The 20,897-nt window shown below is 37.8% G+C and overlaps 1 protein-coding gene across 1 annotated transcript in view; it reads right to left on the bottom strand.

Annotated features, from left to right (window-relative positions):
- Positions 1–2,172: 2,172 nt before the first annotated feature.
- The window catches only part of CUL1 (cullin 1), a 51,240-nt gene continuing 32,515 nt past the window's right edge, over positions 2,173–20,897 (bottom strand). The window contains exons 9-22 of the mRNA XM_009274942.2: positions 17,354–17,484; positions 13,653–13,760; positions 13,449–13,555; positions 12,217–12,265; positions 11,615–11,746; positions 10,949–11,066; positions 9,884–9,960; positions 8,984–9,115; positions 7,768–7,860; positions 6,381–6,428; positions 6,206–6,288; positions 4,574–4,679; positions 3,716–3,829; positions 2,173–2,809 (exon numbers count right to left, since the gene is read on the bottom strand). Coding sequence (XP_009273217.1) covers positions 2,729–2,809; positions 3,716–3,829; positions 4,574–4,679; positions 6,206–6,288; positions 6,381–6,428; positions 7,768–7,860; positions 8,984–9,115; positions 9,884–9,960; positions 10,949–11,066; positions 11,615–11,746; positions 12,217–12,265; positions 13,449–13,555; positions 13,653–13,760; positions 17,354–17,484 — 1,379 coding nt within the window. The 3' untranslated portion in view covers positions 2,173–2,728. The remainder of the gene's footprint in view (positions 2,810–3,715; positions 3,830–4,573; positions 4,680–6,205; positions 6,289–6,380; positions 6,429–7,767; positions 7,861–8,983; positions 9,116–9,883; positions 9,961–10,948; positions 11,067–11,614; positions 11,747–12,216; positions 12,266–13,448; positions 13,556–13,652; positions 13,761–17,353; positions 17,485–20,897) is intronic.

Below are 20,897 nucleotides of genomic sequence, written 5' to 3'. Positions count from 1 at the left end.
GGGGGAGAGGCCCCCCCCCCCCCCCCCCCCAAACAGCTGTGACTTCTGGGACAAACCCTACTTTCAAGACAAATTTGTGGTACAAGGTTTGCTTCTATCTGCCTGTTAGCTTAATGGCAACCCAGCTGCCCAAGCAGATGCCATGAATCTCGTCACTGTTCAGTTGGTGTAGAAATAACACTGATGAAGACACATTTGCATCATTTGATAAGGGAACCGGCAGCAGTATTCCAATAAACTGGAACCCTCAACTGCAGCTTCTCTGAAGCAGCAAACTGAATAATGAATGCAGCAGTAATTACACATACACTTCTCTTCTGCATCGACCAGCCCAAGGCCATTTATGCTGCATCTCTTATTTATCTGTAAGCAACCACTATTTTGCTTATCGGCACAGTTACTATCTCTTACTACAATTTTTTTTATATATGTGTTTTTATCCAAAATTGTTTACGTTGCAGCTAGTTGTCTGTTTGGGTCTCGTACAGGGCTACCACGTTTATTTCTGATTTGCCAGCTGAGTGTGAACTCTGCAGCCTACTGCTAGATAGAACAGGATGCTCTAGTCAAAACAGCTGGGGTGGGAGGACAGGCACAGGGAGACACTGTTGCAAAACCAATTTCAAGAAATCCTGTCAATGACTTGTGTACATTCTGCACTGGGGAGGCTCCAACTTACTGGCCCTGTTCAGGAAGAGCCAAAGCAACGCTGCCTGCTTCCATGCTCTCAAGTACAGCAGTCAGCTGCCAGATGCCATCTTGCCCTGTGGCAGCCTGAGTAAGAACCAAGAATTCATACCCCTCATCTTACTCATCAGAAACGAAAAAAATGAAGTCCAAAAGCCAAAACTTATTTTCTCCCTGCTTGGGTAAAACATGGCTCTTGTCTGAAGCTGGATCGACAGCAGAGCTCTGCAAGAGACAGCACACAAAGTACACAAAGCAACGCTGCTTTAACCAGCGATGGGTTAAGGCTAGGCTTTGAGAGGCAGCTCAGAGCAGGTTATTTCTGGCCTGTCTGCATGTGATCATCATTCACCCTGCTTCTCTGTCACCGTACCACTCTTGGGTCCTGCTACAAAAATCTACCAGCACCAAACTTTCTGCTAGAAGGGTTTACAAAAGAAAAACACAGAACAGCACCTTAGGAAAAAAAAAAAGCAAGCAACCCAGCACAGAAAGCATTCTTCTAAATTTCAAAAAGCAATTTGAAAATTGAACAGGACGGTGCTCCTATTACCCATGCTGGCGGTCTTTAGTGCAATTAAAGTTCTTTCAGAATAGGAATGGCAAGCATGCAAAGTCTCAAGTGGGGATGAGACTTTTCCCCCATTTTCCAAACCAGTTTGGATCACATCTAATACCGCTCCATAATTCAAGCTGGGAGTCTTTTTAAAAAAAACAAAACAAAACAAAAAACAAACATATTTTTGTAGGTCAAAGCCCAATTGTAACCAGGAAAAATTAGTTTCCCCTCAGAGAAAAAGAGTATCAACACAAAACCTGGCTCTCTTTTCTTCATGCCAGAACACACTGAACAAATCACAAATTCTAAGGGGGAAAAAAGGGTTTGGCTGCAGAAGTTAGGTTCTTTTCACCATCAAGAATAGAAAATACAAATTAACAAAACTGAGACCTGTGAGGATGGTAGCATTTTGCTTGTAGCATGTGGAAGCTAACACTCATTTCACATGCATATAACGAACACAAAACATTGTGAGAAGAATGGAGTGAAGCCTGGTCAATCAAAATATGTGTAGTAACACTCAAAAATATTTTAATTCCCATCACAGGTTGCATTTAATGGGAATTAATCTTTAGGAACACACTCAATTTTCTGTTCTAGTCAAAGAAAGGGGCAGCCTAAACCTTATTTATTTAGGGCAGCATTTAGGCAAGTGTGATGCATTTTATAGCGTACTGGCCAGTATTAAAACCAGCTCCAATTTCAGATGACCAAGTATTGCCACATATATTCCAAGTATTTTCTATTCTGCATATCTTGTGAAATCATCCCAACTTTCTTTGCTTTTCAAAGTGCAGACATTTCCTCTTAAGAAAGAAATAACATGCACATTTGATGACAGATGACAATTTTTTTTCAGAGAACAAAACGTGCTTTAAATCACCAGAAAACAGTGAAAAGGAGGAAAAGCAAAACGGATTTCTATAGCTTTCATAACCATTATACCTTTTATTTACATTTAGAAAGATAAGTCATGAAACTTAAAACAATAAAACCAAATGCAACTTGTACAGAAATCTTTTAATTTTTTTTGTTTTTTTATTTATCACACATTAAAAAATGAAACACACTATACAAATGGTTTTTCATAGCAGATTACACATGGGTCCATTCAGACTCGCTCTCAAAGTGCTGCCAACATTTATAAGTGCCGCCTGGGATGGCAGCTGTTTGTCATATAGCCAATGTATTGATTTAAATGCAGTAGCATGCAACCCTTAAAGGAGAAGGGTTTGATTCCTTTCTGTTCTTAAATTAGGTTAAATGGCATTGGTGTCCATATTTACATACTTGAAATGTATCAATCCTGAGCAGTTCTGATGTAAATCTGAGACTGGCTGATGGGAGTCCTGGTCTCAGTTATTAAAAAGGGAGGTCCAAATGGCAGCAGGGTGGCTGCTATGAAGTTCCGTTGCTTTCATTCTTTCCATCACATACCTATTTGCCGAGTGTCACACAGTCAAGTAGTTGCTAATAAAAATGTTAAGCCAAGTAACTGTAGGTGTCCTTCTCACCATCTACGCGTTCCAAGTACTCCTTCTCAATCAGAATGTCGATGCATTTCTGTGGGAGAAACAAACGTAAGCGGTGCGACACCGGCAGAAAAGCCCTCTCTGTGGTTGCTACAAACTTTGAGCAATTTTGGCCAGTGAATTTCATGCGAAGCAGAGGACGGGAGTAGGCAAAGGGCACAAACCATGGCAATTCGCTCTCCTGTTTCTGACCGCATCCAAGCAGAGGACGTCACTAATCCACTAAACTGAATTACGCTTACTTGATGCCATTTCAGGGTAGTGACTGGGACATCTACTGATCATCAGTATGCTGAGCAACTTCATAGTAAGACAGCAAATAAAGAGTTAAACCAAGATGCAGAGCGCTTACCGTAACGTTACTAAAGATAGCAGTTGCAGTAACTAGCTGCCTGTTTCAGGACTTGACTGGGTGCATCTCTTTCAGCATTGGTGCCAGCTTATGCAACTGCTCTCCACTGCCTGTTTTTTGCCCCACCTATCCCCTTGGTGGCGGACGTGAACACCATTGGTGGGACCACTAAACAAGCTGATGACAACAAACAAATACAATGCCCCCCTCCCCAACATTTTTATTCGAGAAGAGATCAGGAAACTGTTCTATTGAGCTGTCCCACAAGCAGTGGTACTCCCACAACTGGGAGAGCAGGAACAAGGGGTAAGCCTGGAGCAGAGGCTGCTGTAAGCTGGCACTGATGTGAAAAGATGCAATCAAGCTTCTATTTTACCACTGCCAGCAATACGAAACATGCATATTACCGCAAGAGAAATACAGTATTTCTGGTTAAAATATTTCCTACTTATTTACAACTCCAAAAATCTGTCCTTACCCATCCCACTCCTTAGCTTCCCTTTTTAATTCAGAAGCATGTGTTTTGTCTATATATATCCTCCTCACCTCCTGGAACACAGGTTCAGAGATGCGTTTCTCACATACCTTAATTACTGGAACTCGTGGCTTGAACCTTGAGGACAGCTGTGTTAGCACTTCTCCAAGCAGTTGCTGGTGTTTTAGAACCTTCCTCATTTTCATGATTCTCACAATAGCAGCCTGCACAGCAAAGTCGAAAAGGTGTGCTTAGGAGCAAACTACTTGTCCTTCTGGATAAAGCCATTTTACTTCCCTGGCAGATCATGTCTGCTAGCGCAGAAGCATCATCACGACGAACTTGAGTACCAGATGGGGAGAAGCATGCCTACAAATGTCAACTACTCACGCAGACTTTAAGAACTCAGATTCTACATAGCATACAGTCATCAGAAGTGGTTTTGACACATGAATTTTAAGAACTACTCTGCTTACGGTCAGTCATAACAATAGTACCAACTGGTACCAAGAGCAACATGAAACTACTTACACAACCGAAAGCTGCCTTTGTATATTTAACCTTACTGTGACGCTCTCTTAGCAGTACGTTTGTATTTCCTTCCTCTGCCCCTTTGCTTCTCAAGTGGATTCCAAATGAGCTGGTAGAAAAACACTGTTAAGTTCATACTACCTACATGTTACTAGTTTTCACCCAGGACAGAGGTCTAGTGAGCATGTGCATCCATGGAACCCAAACACTCATCAACATGTTGTTAAAACAAATGTGAAGAACAGTGTCCTACTGTGCCTTTCTACATTTTCTATTACAGACTCGCATTGCCTTTAAGGGCACTCCACCACAGTGCACTGCAATGGCATGTTGTCTTGTAATAAAAATTAAGAAAACCCCACAATAAGCTTCATTAAAGGATTACACAGCTGTAATTCTCAGTTCATAGCACAGCAGCATTCTGCAGTACAACTCACCTGAATCAGTAGTTTCCTATCTTCCTCTATATTTTTGTGTGTAGTTTCTTGCTCCTGCTTCTGTTCAGTCTTCATTGGCACATTGATGTTTACCCTTAATTTTTTGCTGTGAAGAAAAACAGGTTAGTAAAACAATTAGCCTGTTCAAAAAACAACCAAACAAAACCCCCCCAAAAACCAAAAAAACCCCAAACAAAACCCAACTCCAAAATAACCGCCACACCACCACAATTACTTTACAACAAAAGGGGACTTTGGCACTTCTGAAAATTTTAGACAATCTTATTCAAGTTTAAAAACGTAAATAAAAACCAAAAAACCACAACAAACCAAAAAACCAAAATACCTTTTTGGCGGCTGTTCCTGTATTTTATGACTTACTGAATCCAACCTGGTGTTAGGTCAAATTAGCGCAATATATTACACTATATTTGAAAGATTTCTATGTTTAGGAAGAAGCTTCCAGCCAGTGAATGGGACAGAGAAAGTCAGTGGAAATAGAATCACCATTTTGATTTACAGATTGGACTCTGACCATGACGTGGAGAAATCCATTTGTTTTGTAAAACTGAATGCTGCCCTTCTTCTACACGCCCCCAGTGCCCACGGTTGTGCTGGGGCGAGCCCACTACCACACGTGACCGCTCTCAAGACAAGGTGTGGTGTCGCAAGTGGGGAAGGAGCCTCAGCACCAGGGAGCGCGGGGCAGCGCCCAGCCTGTTGGCAGCACTGGGGAATGCTGTGGTGGAGCGGGCATCTGTTATTTATTTAGCATAGTCTTGTGCGTCATAAATTGGGAACCACCAGGCCGCACGGTGCAGCAACGCTGAGCTGTTTCCATCACTGCATTAACATAACTGACCATGAATTCTCAAACCTTTAATTATTGGCCAAGGAGGGAAGAAAGCAGATAAAGTGAGGTACAAGGAAAGGTTTTAAAATGTTTCTTTCACTTGAGATCTTATCTTCAGGAAGTACTGAACTCCTCACTGAATTTGTGTGTGTTTACGTCTATGTTCTGGTAAGCATGATAAAAAGTCACCACAGTACTATGAACAGCTTAAAATATATGAATGTTGAAGGCAACACTGGTTAAAGTAGGCAAGAAAAACTACTGAAAATCGTCTCTATTAAGTTTTCAAATCACTGTACGCTCTGAAGTTCTAAAATGAGCCTGCTGATCTTCTCATGCTATCTCTAGTGGATGAACATTTAAGACTTTGACCTCTGCTAGTCACTGTACACTACCGTAACCTTATAAAATATAATGTATTTTGCTGAATGCATGCAAGTCATGCACCTGGGTAAAAACCAGCAGAATTTCTTACCAGAAATAAATTATACAAGAATTAGACAAGAATCAAGGAACAAAAAGGACATATGAAAATATGTCCAGGCCTTGACAGACTTTATGACAAAGTCGAAGTCAGATAGCTGAAATCTTACCCATCTCCCCTACTAGCCAACCCTCTCCTTTAAAGCTGGTACACGTTGGATCTATATTTGAATTGGCACTTGAACCCTGGAGCTTTCATCCCAGGTATATTAGGTTTTACCCAAATTTTGAAGGCAGAGAAGGAGGATGCTACCCGTTATACACAAGTGATGTACGCTGCTGAAGTTTTTCCTTACTTTTTATAACCAAGATACAGTTTTATTAAGGTATCTGGCTTTAACTCCACCTCATCGACATTTGCATTTTCATCTTCCAAAACCTGCAAGAAATAAATAAAATAAACAAATAAACAAATATTCATTAATACATTTGTGAATGTGATGCAGCTCATAAAAAAGCAAGAGTACTTACAAGCAATTTTGATTTCAACAGTATCTGTAGAACTTGTGCCAAGATATCCTACAAAATTGCAGAAAATATTATCAGCGCAGACAGACAGCAGCTTTCTCTAACTTAAAATACTTCAACGAGAATACATGTATTTAGACTAAGAACTAGTGAGTGCGGAACACTGCAAAATGAGTGGGGAAAAAAAAGCGGTAAAAATGTAGTTCACAGAAATAAAATGTAATAAGGCCCTTTTTGGGTGTTAGGACATATTCCCCTTGCGGTCGGTCAAATAACATAAAATTCTTTAGAAAGACTAATTCCAAACAACAGATCTTTCCAGTTCCTGCTTTAGGAGCTATTTTGCAAGCAGATTTATAAGTGTTAAGAAATCGTTTTTCCCAAACCATGCAAATATACATACCACGGCAAGCTTAAACCTCAGAAAGCATGCACCCTCTGCTTTCAGATTAACATATTTTTCTTTTCCTGCTTACACCAGGGATCTGTTCTGGTTACTGTCGCTGGTCGGTCACCCAGCCGGCTACGCTACTGTCAACGTTCTGTGCAGGCTTGCAAAGCTGCTATTTTACCACAGTGGAAATCATCTGGGTTTCATGCAGTTAGTTTTCAGCTATATGAAGAGTTTTATTCTGGTCCAACCATAATTTGGGCCAAATATTTATTTTACATAAATCTCTCTCTCTCTCTCTGCAAACAAGCATCCATAATAAATGGCAACCCCACAGGACTTCTGGGTTTGCTGTAAACCATCATCAGCAGTAACTTTCTTAGATATGCATTTCTAAAAGTAAAGATCTCGCTGACTAGGAATTGCCTAACTTTCCAGAAGTCCCAAGCAGACTTGATTTAAACCTACTAGTAAATGACACAGATGCCAAATAAACTGTGGGCCATAAAGTCTACTTGGAAAGGAAAGGAGGGAACCTTTTCCACCAGAGCGAGTGAGCCAATGAAACTGCAGATTTGACCATGTTCATGTACTTGAGATGCTTTGACATGTAAAGAAGAACGGATGGATGCACAGATCAATCATTTAGGGAAAATGGTGTTTTTCCTTCCTAGAATGTTGTCTTTTAATATTAAAATGTACGTAGTGAAACACTGAAAACTTACTACCAGAGCTCAGCAGGAAGCTAGACAATTCACTCTAGTCATGAACAGGAATATATACACACTAAGATTCATCAGAAGACTAGGTAGTTATGATTACAGGAAAGTAAACCAGGAAAGTAAGTTGACCAAGAAGAGAGCACATTTGTCTCCTTCAGGACAGAAACTGACTCTGGCTTCAAGCATGTCTAATCCCAATTTCTTACGATTGCAGGAAGAGCCCTGAAGACCAAAAGACTTGTTCACAAGAGTGTGGTAAAATGTGCAAAGTCACTACCATTTTTATTTGAGTACTGTCTGTCAGCTGCTGCACGGTATAGGCATCTTCTGTGTTGTACTGCAGTAAAATCGCCATCTGGAATGTGGATGCCTAACAGATCCAAAAAAAGAGAATGAAGGGGAGAGGAGGGGAAATCAAAAAATGAGAATGAACAAACATACTTTCTGAATTTCAACAGCCTGAAATTCACCAGTTAAACACACATACTGGAATATTTGGACAACAGAGAATAGCCAACTAGTGCTAATCGTTACACAACTCCAGCAGAATAATGAAACCAAATTTATAAGCAAGGCAGCTATCAGTGGCTTAGTCACATCTATCACCACAGGGTTAACATATGTTGATGACAGGTCCAAAGTCTGAGATGATCTTGTTTCTTCTCACTGTTGTGAACTCCCCTCTGTCTACTTTTTGAGAGAAAGCAGACAGGAAAGTATAAGAAGCATGAGATCTTATGCAAAGAGGTTGCAGTTGTCTCATACAACGCAGTTCTACACCTGTTTAAACCACAAGTAATGTATTCCCTTTTCTAAGTCAATTTTCTTTTAAACATAGATGTTAAGTATCAGTACAGTAAATAAATCAAGCATATAATAAAGGTTCTATTAATCATAACACCAACAACCGTCTGGGGACGGCTAACATTTATGTTCACTTCAGTAATACACAGATCTGTAGCCATCAGGTCTTGCATCTGTGCTTTGCTTTATTTAAAGACAGTAGCATTATTCACAGGAATAAAGCTAATGAATGCATGTGAGCATCGTAAATAGTAGCTTGACATATATGTGTGTGTATACATATGAACATACACCCCCCCCCCCAATTAAGGAACTGAATGATTTAAAATACTTAACTGTGATTTATCATTACATACTGTTAATGAATATTTTCACATACAAATAAAATACAGCTCAATTCACTGTATTATCTATTAAAATTAGTTTGTGTGTGGGCACAGTTACTCACATGAACTCCACTACTTCAACATCTACACACTTCACCATTTTAAAAACATTTATCTGCATAATGGTCCTTTCAAGTAAGGAAAAGCAATTATCTCCAAATGAGGAGTAGAGGCTGAGCAACTCATCCAGATAACACAAGAGCAGTGGAGCAGAGCATGAACACATCTTAAATGATCAGCTGCATCCAGTACTCTGAATGCAATCATCACCAAGCGTTGCTATTGGCATGACGTTATCCTTACCTGTAACGTGTATCTATTTTTGAAACAGTTGGTAACCAATTCCCCTTTGGACAGCTGATACAACCATGTTAATTTTCTTCCACTATGACGACTGGCATAAAATGCAGTAAACCTCTGATAGCTCCGTTCTAACTGTATAGAAACAACAAAAATAAATAAATAAAGAATATTATTTACCTTTATTTACCATTACTAGGAACATGCTCTGGAACCAACAAAGGAGAATCAAATCTGATGACCCTTGACTGCCATGTTGTCTGAATAAGACAAACAGAAATCCAAAGTATTCAAATGCTTCAGACTGGATGAAAATTTCCCTTTGTCATGAGTTTCCCCTTCAAAGTGTCATTAACAATACAAACCTAAACAAGCATTTAAGTTCCATTCTTCTTTTTATGATACATTAAGTAAGGCTAGAAAGGCCGTTTCTTTTAATCACCTTCATGCTCCAGGTAACAGCAGTTAAACTTATTTCTCATGTTAAGTATTCATGTCTTGTCTATTCTGGATAAGTGCTCAAAAGAAAACTAATGATTGTAACATCTAAAGATTTTACTGGACAGAGCTGAAGCAATGGCAAGAAAAAGTTTCTTAAATAAAAGTATACACAGAAAAATACACTAACAAAGATTTGCTTCAGTTACTGTTGAATGTTTTGAAGAAAGATTCATTAACCAGGGTCTTTCCACAGGAGAAAACCGTTACATATTTCACGCAGTTCCCTCCTACTACCTTACTCACTCATCTTGTTCCAAATATCCTCCAGCCAAACAGGCAAACACCAGAGACACTTCCAGTCCTCCCTGACACGCAACAAAACAGGAGGAGACACCAGCCTCGTAAAACAGATTTCTCGCATGATCATTCCGCGTTTGGATGAACCAAGTGCAAGCGTCTCACCTCAGATGGCAGAGCAAACGTGCAGGACTGCTGGAACGGCCAAGATCCAGAACTCAGCACCTGGATGCTGAAATCCACTGCAAGAGAGGTGAAGAGGCTGAGCTGCATTATCCCCCTTGCTCCCATCCCCTCTTCAAACACACAGTCATACTTCTAACATAAACAAGAAACGGTTCTGCCTTTTGGTCAAACTAACAGGGTGAAAAATCATTAAGCAACATATTTTTTTTTTTATTCAGACCATAAAACAAAGGAATTCATGTAAGATATCGCTGCAGTTGGAGAGCTTTAAATTTACTGTGACACTCATTCAATTTTCTCTCATTTTTAGACATTATTATCCTGTTTCTATCCCCACAACGGATTTCTTTTTTAACATGCAACTGTAAAAATTGTAAGCGTTCATTTTTATGTGTAACTAAAACTCATCACTCCACAGTACACAACTGCAAGAATAAACATTTCACATTTATACTTGTAAGGCATTTTGGGCAAGTCAGTGAGAATAATACAAAAATTAAGTGAAATTTAAGCCTGACAATACACAGCTAAATGAAATCCAACAAATAATTATCAATTCTTTAAAGAATTTGTTTCAATGTGCTTCAATGAAAAAATATTTCTTTATAAAAAAGTGATAGGGCTGTCTAACAACCTAAAACACAAAGAATAAAAGATGACCACTTGGTGATCTGGGAAATGAAAGATATTCTAAGAATAAAAATAATGTTCCAGGAATAATATATATATGTATATATTAATTTAAAAAAAAAAAAAACACAAAAAAAAACCCCAAAGATTCAAACTAATTTAATTACATACCTAAATATGAGCTGCAAAATCAGGAGGAGGCTACCCATAACAGAAGATATAAAGTGCTATTAGAAGACAAAGTACAGACCTAAAAGACTAATTTAAAAATCCTAGCTATCTTGGTCAAAATAATACTAACTAACTTCTGGGGGTATGATGTCTAAATCAAATGTTTCTCTCATATAGTTAGCTCTGTAGAAATAAGAGGAAGCTAAACTACTCAACAGCAACTTAGGTAAATGTATTACTTACAATCTAACGGTTCTGAATTGGTCAGGTGCTTTTTAAATTGCTCATTCAAGTCCTTGCTTACACCAATATCTTGGAACATCCGCTGCAGCTTGGAGGTATACTCAAAACCACAAGCTTGCTGTATTTTAAAAGCACAGATAACGTCAGCAAGACACATTTTTGACATTGGAGAACGAGAAGAACAAAGTATTGGAGCCTATTTTCTTAAAAGAAGATGTATAAAATTCAGTATTTCCCTTACTCAAAGTACTGATCCCAACTAGACATGCTCTTTAACTGTCATCAAAAACTGAAGAAAATTTTGTTTAAAAATGAAGCAAAACACACAATGAAACAGACTACTAAAAGAGTGTTAGATCGTATTTTGCTTGACCCTGAATGAACAAGGGCTAATGAAATTAAGCAACTTTTCAGCAGTCATTCCCTTGGATAATTATATGCATGTCATTCATTTGGATAAGAATAGTTAAGCTTAACTCCATTGGACAGACATGCACCACAAGCTCCCGGAAGTAAAAAAAAAAAAAAAAAAAGGAAAAAGACCCAGGTTGTGTATTTTTCTATTGTACATAAAATAATGAAATGAAAGGACATACATCAGTGCTTTCCAAGGCAGCATGAAGACCTGCAATACGGTAGATCATGAGACAGTCATGGAATACTCACTTTTAGTTTAGAGATCATGCTTGCCTCAGCATCATCACTAGCACTGTTCTGATGTACAAGTCTTTTTGCCAGCATTTTAGCATAGAATTTTTGAAACACATCTTTATCCTCAATGTACTTGAAGACAACCATCTGGAAAAGCCAAGATAATTTGTAAGAAAAAAAATATTTAAGCATTTGTCTTGAAAAAGCTGTAGCAGTAGCTACTTCATTTGCACTTAACTTTTTTAAGGGCAGGGTTTTTGGTTTGTTTAGTTTTCGACATTCCACATGTACAGCCTTATATATGAATAAATATGTAGTGCGTATATGTAATTATATAAAAATATATTGTAGAAATATGTGTATATAAAAACGAAGTAAAAGCATAAATTCCATTTAGCCACTTTAAATCTCTGTAAAGGGTTTTTTTTTTATTAAAAAAAAAATACAACCAACAAGCCACACAGAGATGAAGATTATTACTGAAAAGCTGAAATATTAAGTAATGAAATCAAACATACAAAATAAAAGGTTTTCTCTCATCTGACTTGTGTGACAATCGAATATTACTAACTTGTCAAAGCTTACACAGAAGAGAACTGTATTTATAGATATCTTACCACTTGATTGAGTGTATCTTCCAATTCTGCTTCTTCTGGATTCTTTGAGCTGCAATTAAAGAAATGCATTTTTAATGAGTCCCAAAACTGCAGAATTAAAACAACATGTGGATGTATATGGAAATTTCATAAATAAAGGAACACAGATTGAGTAGTTCTGGGATCAAAGACTCTTTAGAGACGAAACAGTGTAGTGAAATGAACACTTCTTCCCTACTCCACATGTAAGCAATTCTGAAGTACGTGATTTTTAAACAATAGGTTTAAGTCCTGGACCATGAATTGCTTGGGACTTCCTGATAGCCTGATACTTCTCAGGATTTATGAGCTTAAACATGGATCTCTCTCTTCCTGCCTTTTTTCTGCTGCTAAATGCTATCTTCATTTCTTATCTTAGATAGTACAGCTATCTAAGAAAAACAGCTGAGAGACATGGGTTCTTGACTGGGTGAGAGCTCAGGTGGCACCACATTGTTTTCCTCCATATCACGCTTGTCCATCAGGCATACCCCAGATCTACCCTGCAGAAAGCTAGTATTTATAAAGGGGAAAATAAATCCTTTGCTGAAGGGAGGAGGGTACAGGGAAGGGAAAAGTGAGCAAGTTCTTCTGGTTTTGGGTTGTTTGGTGGCAGGTTTTTTCCTCCCGCAAAACAGCTAGAAAAGTTGCCAGTGACAAAACTGACACCAATCCAGTATGAACTGAACTGATACCAACTCAATGTATGAGCTGCTGAATCATTTGAAGCCAAATACCTTAATTAAATTATGAACCATGAGAGGTTAGAAAGCAGTTTTTGTCCTCCTCAATTTCTGCCCAGGTAGAAGAGGATACAGAGAAAACAACAGGAGGAAAGCAAGAGTTTTAATGGAAAAAGGGAATGTGCGTCTCTTCTTTACAACATAACAGAACTCAAATTGGGTGGGGGGGTGGGAGACACCTGAAAAACCCCTTCTGTTTTATTAAAAAAAAATTAGAACTTAGTTTCCTATAAGGAAAGAAAGGTCTCAGTTATTTTATTATTTCCCCCCTCTTCTTCAAAAAAGAAAAGTAAACTCCATATAATCTTTAGGAATGATCCTATTGAAATTTTTTGTCTTCAGAATTTGGTATAATTAATTTTTCTTGAAACGTTAAGTTCTGTTTCTGAAGACATAATATAAAACTTCATATGCTAAAACCATTTAAAAAAAAAATCAACCTGAAATAATAATTTGTCTTTGAAGACGTACCTTTTCTTTAGTAAAGAGTCACAGTATCGTGCCAGTAGCTCTGGTGATTTACTGGATGATTGAGCCATTTTTGTCACTGCATTATTATTTATAAATCGACCACAAGCCTATAAATCACAAAAGACAGTGAAATTTTGGGAGACAAAACACTGAATAGAAAAAAAAAAACCCAAACATTCACTGTATGCCACTACATATACTTACTTTGTCTAGTGCAGCCACAAAGCCAGCATCATTGTTGAATGCAGACATGACTAAAGCATTGTATTTCTTATGGACATCCAACACTGTCTGTACATACATTTTTGGATCCTGCAATAAAGAGAGATTGTTTTTTGCAACCCATTGACTTTCTGCTTTCTACTTCCTCCAAAATGGAGCTACTCACTGGCCTAAGCAAAATTTTATGGGGAAAGTCTACAAAATATTAGAAATATTTTAAAGGTAAAATAACATCCAGACTTGTTTAGGTCCTATGTCCAGGACTGACTTACATTAGCACAAGCTTTCATTTACAGCAATCAGAGTGCAGAGTGTACTACATCATATAGTACAAAAGACGACAAAACCACTTACTCAACCATTGCAAACATTTCCAAGAAGGACATTTTCAGAGACATAAGCTCTGAAAATTAATTCAAATTAATTAATAATTAATTCAATAATTGAGTTATTATTGAATATCAATTATTATTCAATAATTGAATTAATTGAATAATTAATTCAAACCAGATCTGAGAGCTGGACAATCATAAAATGGCAGTTGCTATAGAAGAAACCCTCAAAATACATCTCTGTAGTAAGAATGTAACAGGTGTATCCCCAATAGATACAACTTAGTACAGAAACCTCAGTCATTGTTGACAGTTCTTAAAAATTATCCGCTCAACACCCAGTGGCAGCCAAATGCCAATAAACATCAAGTTTATGGCACTCACAGACTGAATTTTATGTGCAATTACTGATCTCTGCATCTCAATAAAGATGGAGTGGAGTCAGAGTAGGAACAGTGAAGGGCAACTAAAACACCAGGCAGACAGGGCAGCTACTATACAACAGACCAAAAAACCTAGAAGTCTTCAATTTGGAGATCAGAAGTTTGAAAGGGCATATGACCAAGGTTTACAAAATCAGGAGAATGACTGAAGAGATGAACGATCACTAAAAGCCACCTTTTATAACTACAGGGCACTTGATGAAAGCGATAGGAAACAAGTTTAAGACAGATAAAGTAAAGAACATCTTTACATATAAGGTAGTGGACTTCTGGACCTTGCTGCCACAGGAGGTTGTTGGAAGCAGGTAATATCAGCAGGTTCAAGAACAGATTAGACAAACTCACGGACAACAGGTCCATAAATAAAAACTAAAAGGACTGGGCACGGAGGTACTCCTGTAACATTCATATTGTAAGAGTTCTGGATGCTTAGACAAATGGCAAAAGATGGGCAGGGTTGCATCAGGATCCTGAAAAACATTTCCTGTTGCCACTGAAGACAGACATAAACTACGTAGATCACCAATCTAATGCCGTGCTTGAGATAAAGAACTGAGATTACTGAGAACCTCCTAGACAAGAAATTCAAGTGGACTTGAAGGACATTCAGAAAGGCATCTACTGACTCCAAAAAAAAAACCCAAAGGCACAAAAAGCAGTAATCTTCTGACTGAAGAGCAGTCTCGTTAATATAGTTAATGGAGTCTACAGCACAACTCATTCTGCAGTAAAAATCTAAAGTAAGTCAGATGAGTCAAGCTGGTATGACTGTTTCTCTCCAATGACTACAGAGAAACTGAGAAGCGTTTGCTCAGCTGATTATCTGTTTAGACACAGTACAGATAAATGAAGTTAAGCAGAATCAATCCTACCTAAGTGTGATAGAGGGCTAACAAGGCAATAATGAATAGCGATACAGTGGTGTGAAGGGTATTGGAAGAAGAGGCAAGCTGATTCCCAAGGGAGACAGCCAGAGATACTGTTATGAAAATGAAGAACAAACGTGGAAAAAAAGAAAGATGAAGAAACAAGAAAAAGTGTCGTGATCAGGAAGAGTTTTGTAAACGGTTGGAGTCAAAAGAACTAATACATACAAATCGCAGGCTTCCCCTCTGTCCTGGTTTCAGCTGGGATAGAGTTAATTTTCTTCTTAGTAGCTGGTACAGTGCTGTGGTTTGGATTTAGGATGAGAATAATGTTGATAACACACTGATGTTTTAGTTGTTGCTGAGCAGTGCTTACACTAAGTCAAGGACTTCTCAGCTTCTCATACTGCCCTGCCAGCAAGGAGGCTGGAGATGCACAAGAAGCTGGGAGGGGGCACAGCCAGGACAGCTGACCCAAGCTGGCCAAAGGGATATTCCATACCATATATGACATCATGCTGGGAAAAAAAACCAACAAAAACAACAAACAACTGGGGGGAGTTGGCCAGGAGTTACGGCCGCTGCTTGGGAACTGTCTGGGCATCGGTCAGCAGGTGGTGAGCAATTGCATTGTGCATCACTTGCTTTGTATATTCTTTTATCATTATTATTATTTTCCCTTCCTTTTCTGTCCTATTAAATTGTCTTTATCTCAACCCATGAGTTTTACCTTTTGTTTCAATTCTCTCTCCCATCCCACTCGGGCTGGGGAGCCGAGGGGAGTGAGCGAGCGGCTGTGTGGTGTTTAGCTGCCTGCTGGGTTAAACCACGACACCCTCTCTCAAAGATGAACTAATTCCTGGAGAAAAAGCTTTCATTTTTCTGGGAAATTCTTCAAGGCCTAAGTACAAAGAAACTCAAGAGTGATGACCACTAGGGGGATGTGTCAACCATGGAGTACATCTGATTTCAAAATTTAAGGTGGCATCTACAAATGAAGCTGAAGATTCCTGAACTTCATGAGCTGTAAGAGATCAACACTGCTAAAAAGCTACACACTTAAAACTATCGAAGTGAAGAACAGACACTACACACACGTAAAACATTTTAATCTGTGCTAAAACCTAAAGTTTTTACTGTTCTCCATGCAATTATTACAGATTACTGCTTTAATGATTACTAGTATGAAGCTATTTCAAGAGTATCTGAGGCCAGTAACAGGTTAAAATGAACTCTGTAAAAAAAAAAAAGTTAAACCCCATTTTAAATATTTACCAGACTCTATATTCTATCCTAATTTTGCTTTGTACAATGTTTCATTCTTTTTTTTTTTTGCTAGAAAATGTCATATTGTCTATACACAAAAAGGTTAGCAAAGAGTTTAAACAACTTCATGTTGCTGAGATTCAACCCTAATCAGTACAAAATTAAGTCTGAAATGACAATTATGGGATAAAAATCAAGAAAGCCAATTACACGGCTAAACAACCACAGTGTTGCAGAAGACCTGACCTGCTCCTTATATTGTCACCTCTCCAACCATTTCAGTTACCTCTTCCTCTTGTATTTCTCATGCTTTTCCAAATAGAATAAAGCCATTCACCAAAAAACGAAAACCAACAGAAACTTTCTCCACACAGTCCCATCCAAGTCAGAAGTCTATAATATGATGAAATAAAGTACAGTCCACTGGAGATAACGCTTCTTGAAACAGTGGACTTTCAGGTGTATTTGTAAGTGTAGGATGTTATATTTGCACAGCCAGCTTTCCAAGCAGCATGACATCCTGACAGAGAGCAAAAACTCAGAAGGAAAAAAACCCCAAAATAAACACTCCACACCCCCCGCCCAAAGCTCAAAGAGTAGTAACACAGTGATGTAACTGTAGTTTTAGGCCTACTATCAACATTTGAGAATTGCCTAGTCCTCACAAATTAAACCAGTGAGAGGGCAAACTGGAAATTGTATCAGGAAGCATTCACCCTCTTCTAATATAAAACTGGCAGCAACCACACACAGACTTATTTTGATGGGATACTTGCATTTAGAGCAGCTTCTCCACATTTCTCAATTGCAGCTAGACCCTGATTATGAATGTGGGTTTCCAAAAGTTTTTTCAGCTCTCCAAGGCCATCCTGGATTCGAGATACAAGGTTATACATACGTCCCAAGTCTGAAAAAAAAAAAGGAAAGCCAACATCTCCCATTTGTACTAGCTATGACTCCAGTTTCTCATTTACAAGTTGCCAAGAGGAGTTAAACAACCATCATCAAAAATATATGTGCAATTGCTCCTGTAAAAACCCAGAAAAAACTACAGCAAAAAATTATACAGTATAGCAAATCTTTGCACTAACCTGAAAAGCTAAGACTAGTTAAAGAGAGACCAACCTGTTAAATATTAAGATCTGTTTTACCTTCACAATGCTCCGTAAATCTCAAGCAGGAAAAAAACAACTTACAGAAATAGATTTACTTCTGATTTCTAGTTTTCATAAATTTGAAGAGGTGCAAGGATTTAAAAATGGAGTTAAAACCCTCTTATTCAGATGAAGTTTTGAAGTGTTACCATGAATTAGGACTGTCATTAGTGTTACTGCTGGCTGTGCTAAGAGCACAACATTCTCCAGCTGACCACTGTCCTTTAAATCTTATTCTGAACAGGACAGTTCTCAGAGATCTAACACCACCTGTAGCCTTTTGTATATTAACACTTCTACTACCAGTAGTAATGGTTGGAAATTTAAGGCAAATATTATGTATTGCTATGACCTTAGCAGATAAACTGAAACATTATAAACCAAATTTCCTCCAATAAAGCACTGTCAGTAAAGCCATGTCTCATCTCTTAAACTTTTAAGTCACTGATTATCAGTAGAAGCAGTTGTATCTCAAGGAAAGAAAAGCTTCTGAAAAACATTACCACGGAGCAAAACTAACAAAGGTAAAAATAAACTGGATGTCATTTCACATATGTTAAAATCTCGCCCGTTTTCAGCCAAGACTTTCCAAAATCAATCAGTAATTTTGGAAAGTCTAATATCAAAGAGGGTTTTGTTTTTATTATTCATTTTCAACAGGGCAGATGCTTTGTACGTTCTGAGTGCAGAACACTTTTTAAAAAACAAACAAAAAACCCAAACCAAAACAAACTTTAATATGGCCATAAACCAGCTACGCAAACCCACTAGTTACCTCTTATAATCTTGCCCTCACTGAACAGGCACTCAAGTGAAACAGTAAACAACCAAATTAGTTACTGTAAACTAATGAGGGTATTTCACCTTGTTGAATCCATCTTAAGGTTGTCAGCTGCATCTAGCACTTCTAAAGTGTAAGGACTTCTCTGAAGGGCTTATGAGCAATTTATTATCACCTGAGGATTATCAGATTAAATAAAACAGAGCAATCAAGCAGCTGTATCACTACCTAACTCTGAAATACAACACACAGAAATTGATGCCTTTAATAGTGAAGCAATGACACCTCTATTCAGACCCATTTCCGTATAATACTTTCCATTCCTTAGAACTTCGGCAAGCTTAAACATTTGGATTTGAAAAGCAAACATTTTTTCTCTCTGAAAACCACATTTGCAACCTGATGTTAAACTTCAACAACGTAAGTTGTTTCACCTACAGAATTTTAGAAAGACAAAGAGAATTTTAGAAAAAAGGTAGGAAAATAATGCCATGCATAGATATAATAAGCTGCTGCTAGACCTACCCACAAATAAGGGTTCACAGGTTGGTCTATCAGGATGTCTGTATTTGGTGAAATATGGAAGAGATGCTACAAAGCCTCAAGGAAGATTTACACAGTAACTCCACCTAAATCATTACAGCCTGCTCTCAATAAACATAATTATTTCCTATAGGTATCATACTGATGTGAATAGGTAACACATGACAAATGTGCCCCACAACCTTTATAACTAGTTGCACAATGTGATTAAAAATTTACAGAACACCATCAGGAGTGGCCTGTAATACGATATGCTTAACATACTTCACAGGAGACAACCTCAAAACCAGTGTACTTTCAAGAGCAAAGCAATAAAGATTTTAATACAGAGCAAGATTTTATTATAACGTTAGGATAGTCTACAATAGGCTATTTTAGTATATTACAAATTTGAGAGTGAACTGATTATAGTGATTACAGAATGAATTCTCAAAGAATCTTTCAAAATAAATGTTTCTAATCTTGAGACTTCATGAAACTTAAAAAGGGCCAGGGAACTACTGTAATTTGCACAAGTGAAGCCCGATAAAAGAAAATATTTTGAAAAAGAAAAAAAAAAAATCAGGCATTTTAAAATGCCAAATTAATCTTAGAAATAACCCAAATGAAAGTAAAACCAAAGACATATAACAAGACGGTGCCCAAGACACAAGGTACTTATTTTCTTTTTTTACCCCAACAAACTTACGGAATTGCATCACTATGGTAAGTGACTATATTAAAGGCTCAAATAACTCATGAGCTTCATAAAGTAAGGGGAAAAAAGAAAAGGCTGGGAAGGCCTCCTGAGTCCAGAAAAATTTTCTTGTTTGTGCTATTACTATTTCTATTGCCTGAAGACATTTATAAAGTCATTTTACTAGTCAACACCCATCTGTATCAAAATCTCTTCCAACTACAGAGTAAATACATTTATTTGCAAACACAAACAACATCTGACTCAAATACTAGTACAGGATAGAAATCTTCTATTTACATTTGAAACAGGTAACTTCTGACCTATTAATCATGCTGAATTGCCCTTTTCTATTTTGAAGCATCTCTTAGTTATCAACATGATGATTACAGTAATTATTCATAGTTGCTCTTTTAAGGTTGATATATAAAAAGACAGAGTCATAGTTGCAATTCACAACTCTCAAATGAACAGTATCATCAATAGTAACTTAATCATAGTATCTCTTAAATTCTGTCACTTTCTTAAAAGCAGTATTTCAGCTATAGAGCCTTACCTTGCCTTCCTATATAGATTTAATTAATTCCCCAACTGGAAAAATCAGAAACACCATTCATCCTTATCATCTGCACAGTGCACAGGAATTATTTGGCCCTAGTTTTGACTCTTACTTTGTGCTAAGCACTAACATCTGAAGAAACTCATAAAAACCAGTACAACTGACAATTCCTTAAAGATACCTAAACTCTTTGATAACCTTTACTTTAGAGGAACCGTCGAAGAAGTCTTTATTCTATGTGTTCTCTGTGAAGGTATAAACTTGATCCATTAGTGGCACTTAAGACTCATTTTCACAGCTAAAATTGTCTCATCAATTAATAATTTCCAACCTTTCCTTGTGATCTATATGCAGTTTTATATATTTTCTATACTATATGTTAGAAGCTCCTTATTTACTTCTATTCCTCTTTTAACATTTCCTATACATACTTCTAGACCACTTGGATTTTAAAATTCTCACTGCTGACTCAGAAAGATCCACGGATTAAACTGAAATAGCTGGTAAGACTACTGGTCTGTTTTTCGCCTCACATGTCTCTCATGCAAGCTTCACCTCCTGCTGGAAAGACAGCTCAAGTGCTCTTGAAGCTCTTCCAGCCATGTGA

The sequence above is a fragment of the Aptenodytes forsteri genome, unplaced genomic scaffold, assembly GCF_000699145.1.
Source record: "Aptenodytes forsteri isolate BGI_AS27 unplaced genomic scaffold, ASM69914v1 Scaffold282, whole genome shotgun sequence".
In the NCBI taxonomy this organism is placed as follows: Eukaryota; Metazoa; Chordata; class Aves; order Sphenisciformes; family Spheniscidae; genus Aptenodytes; species Aptenodytes forsteri.
This window is presented reverse-complemented; position numbering and strand designations above follow the sequence as displayed.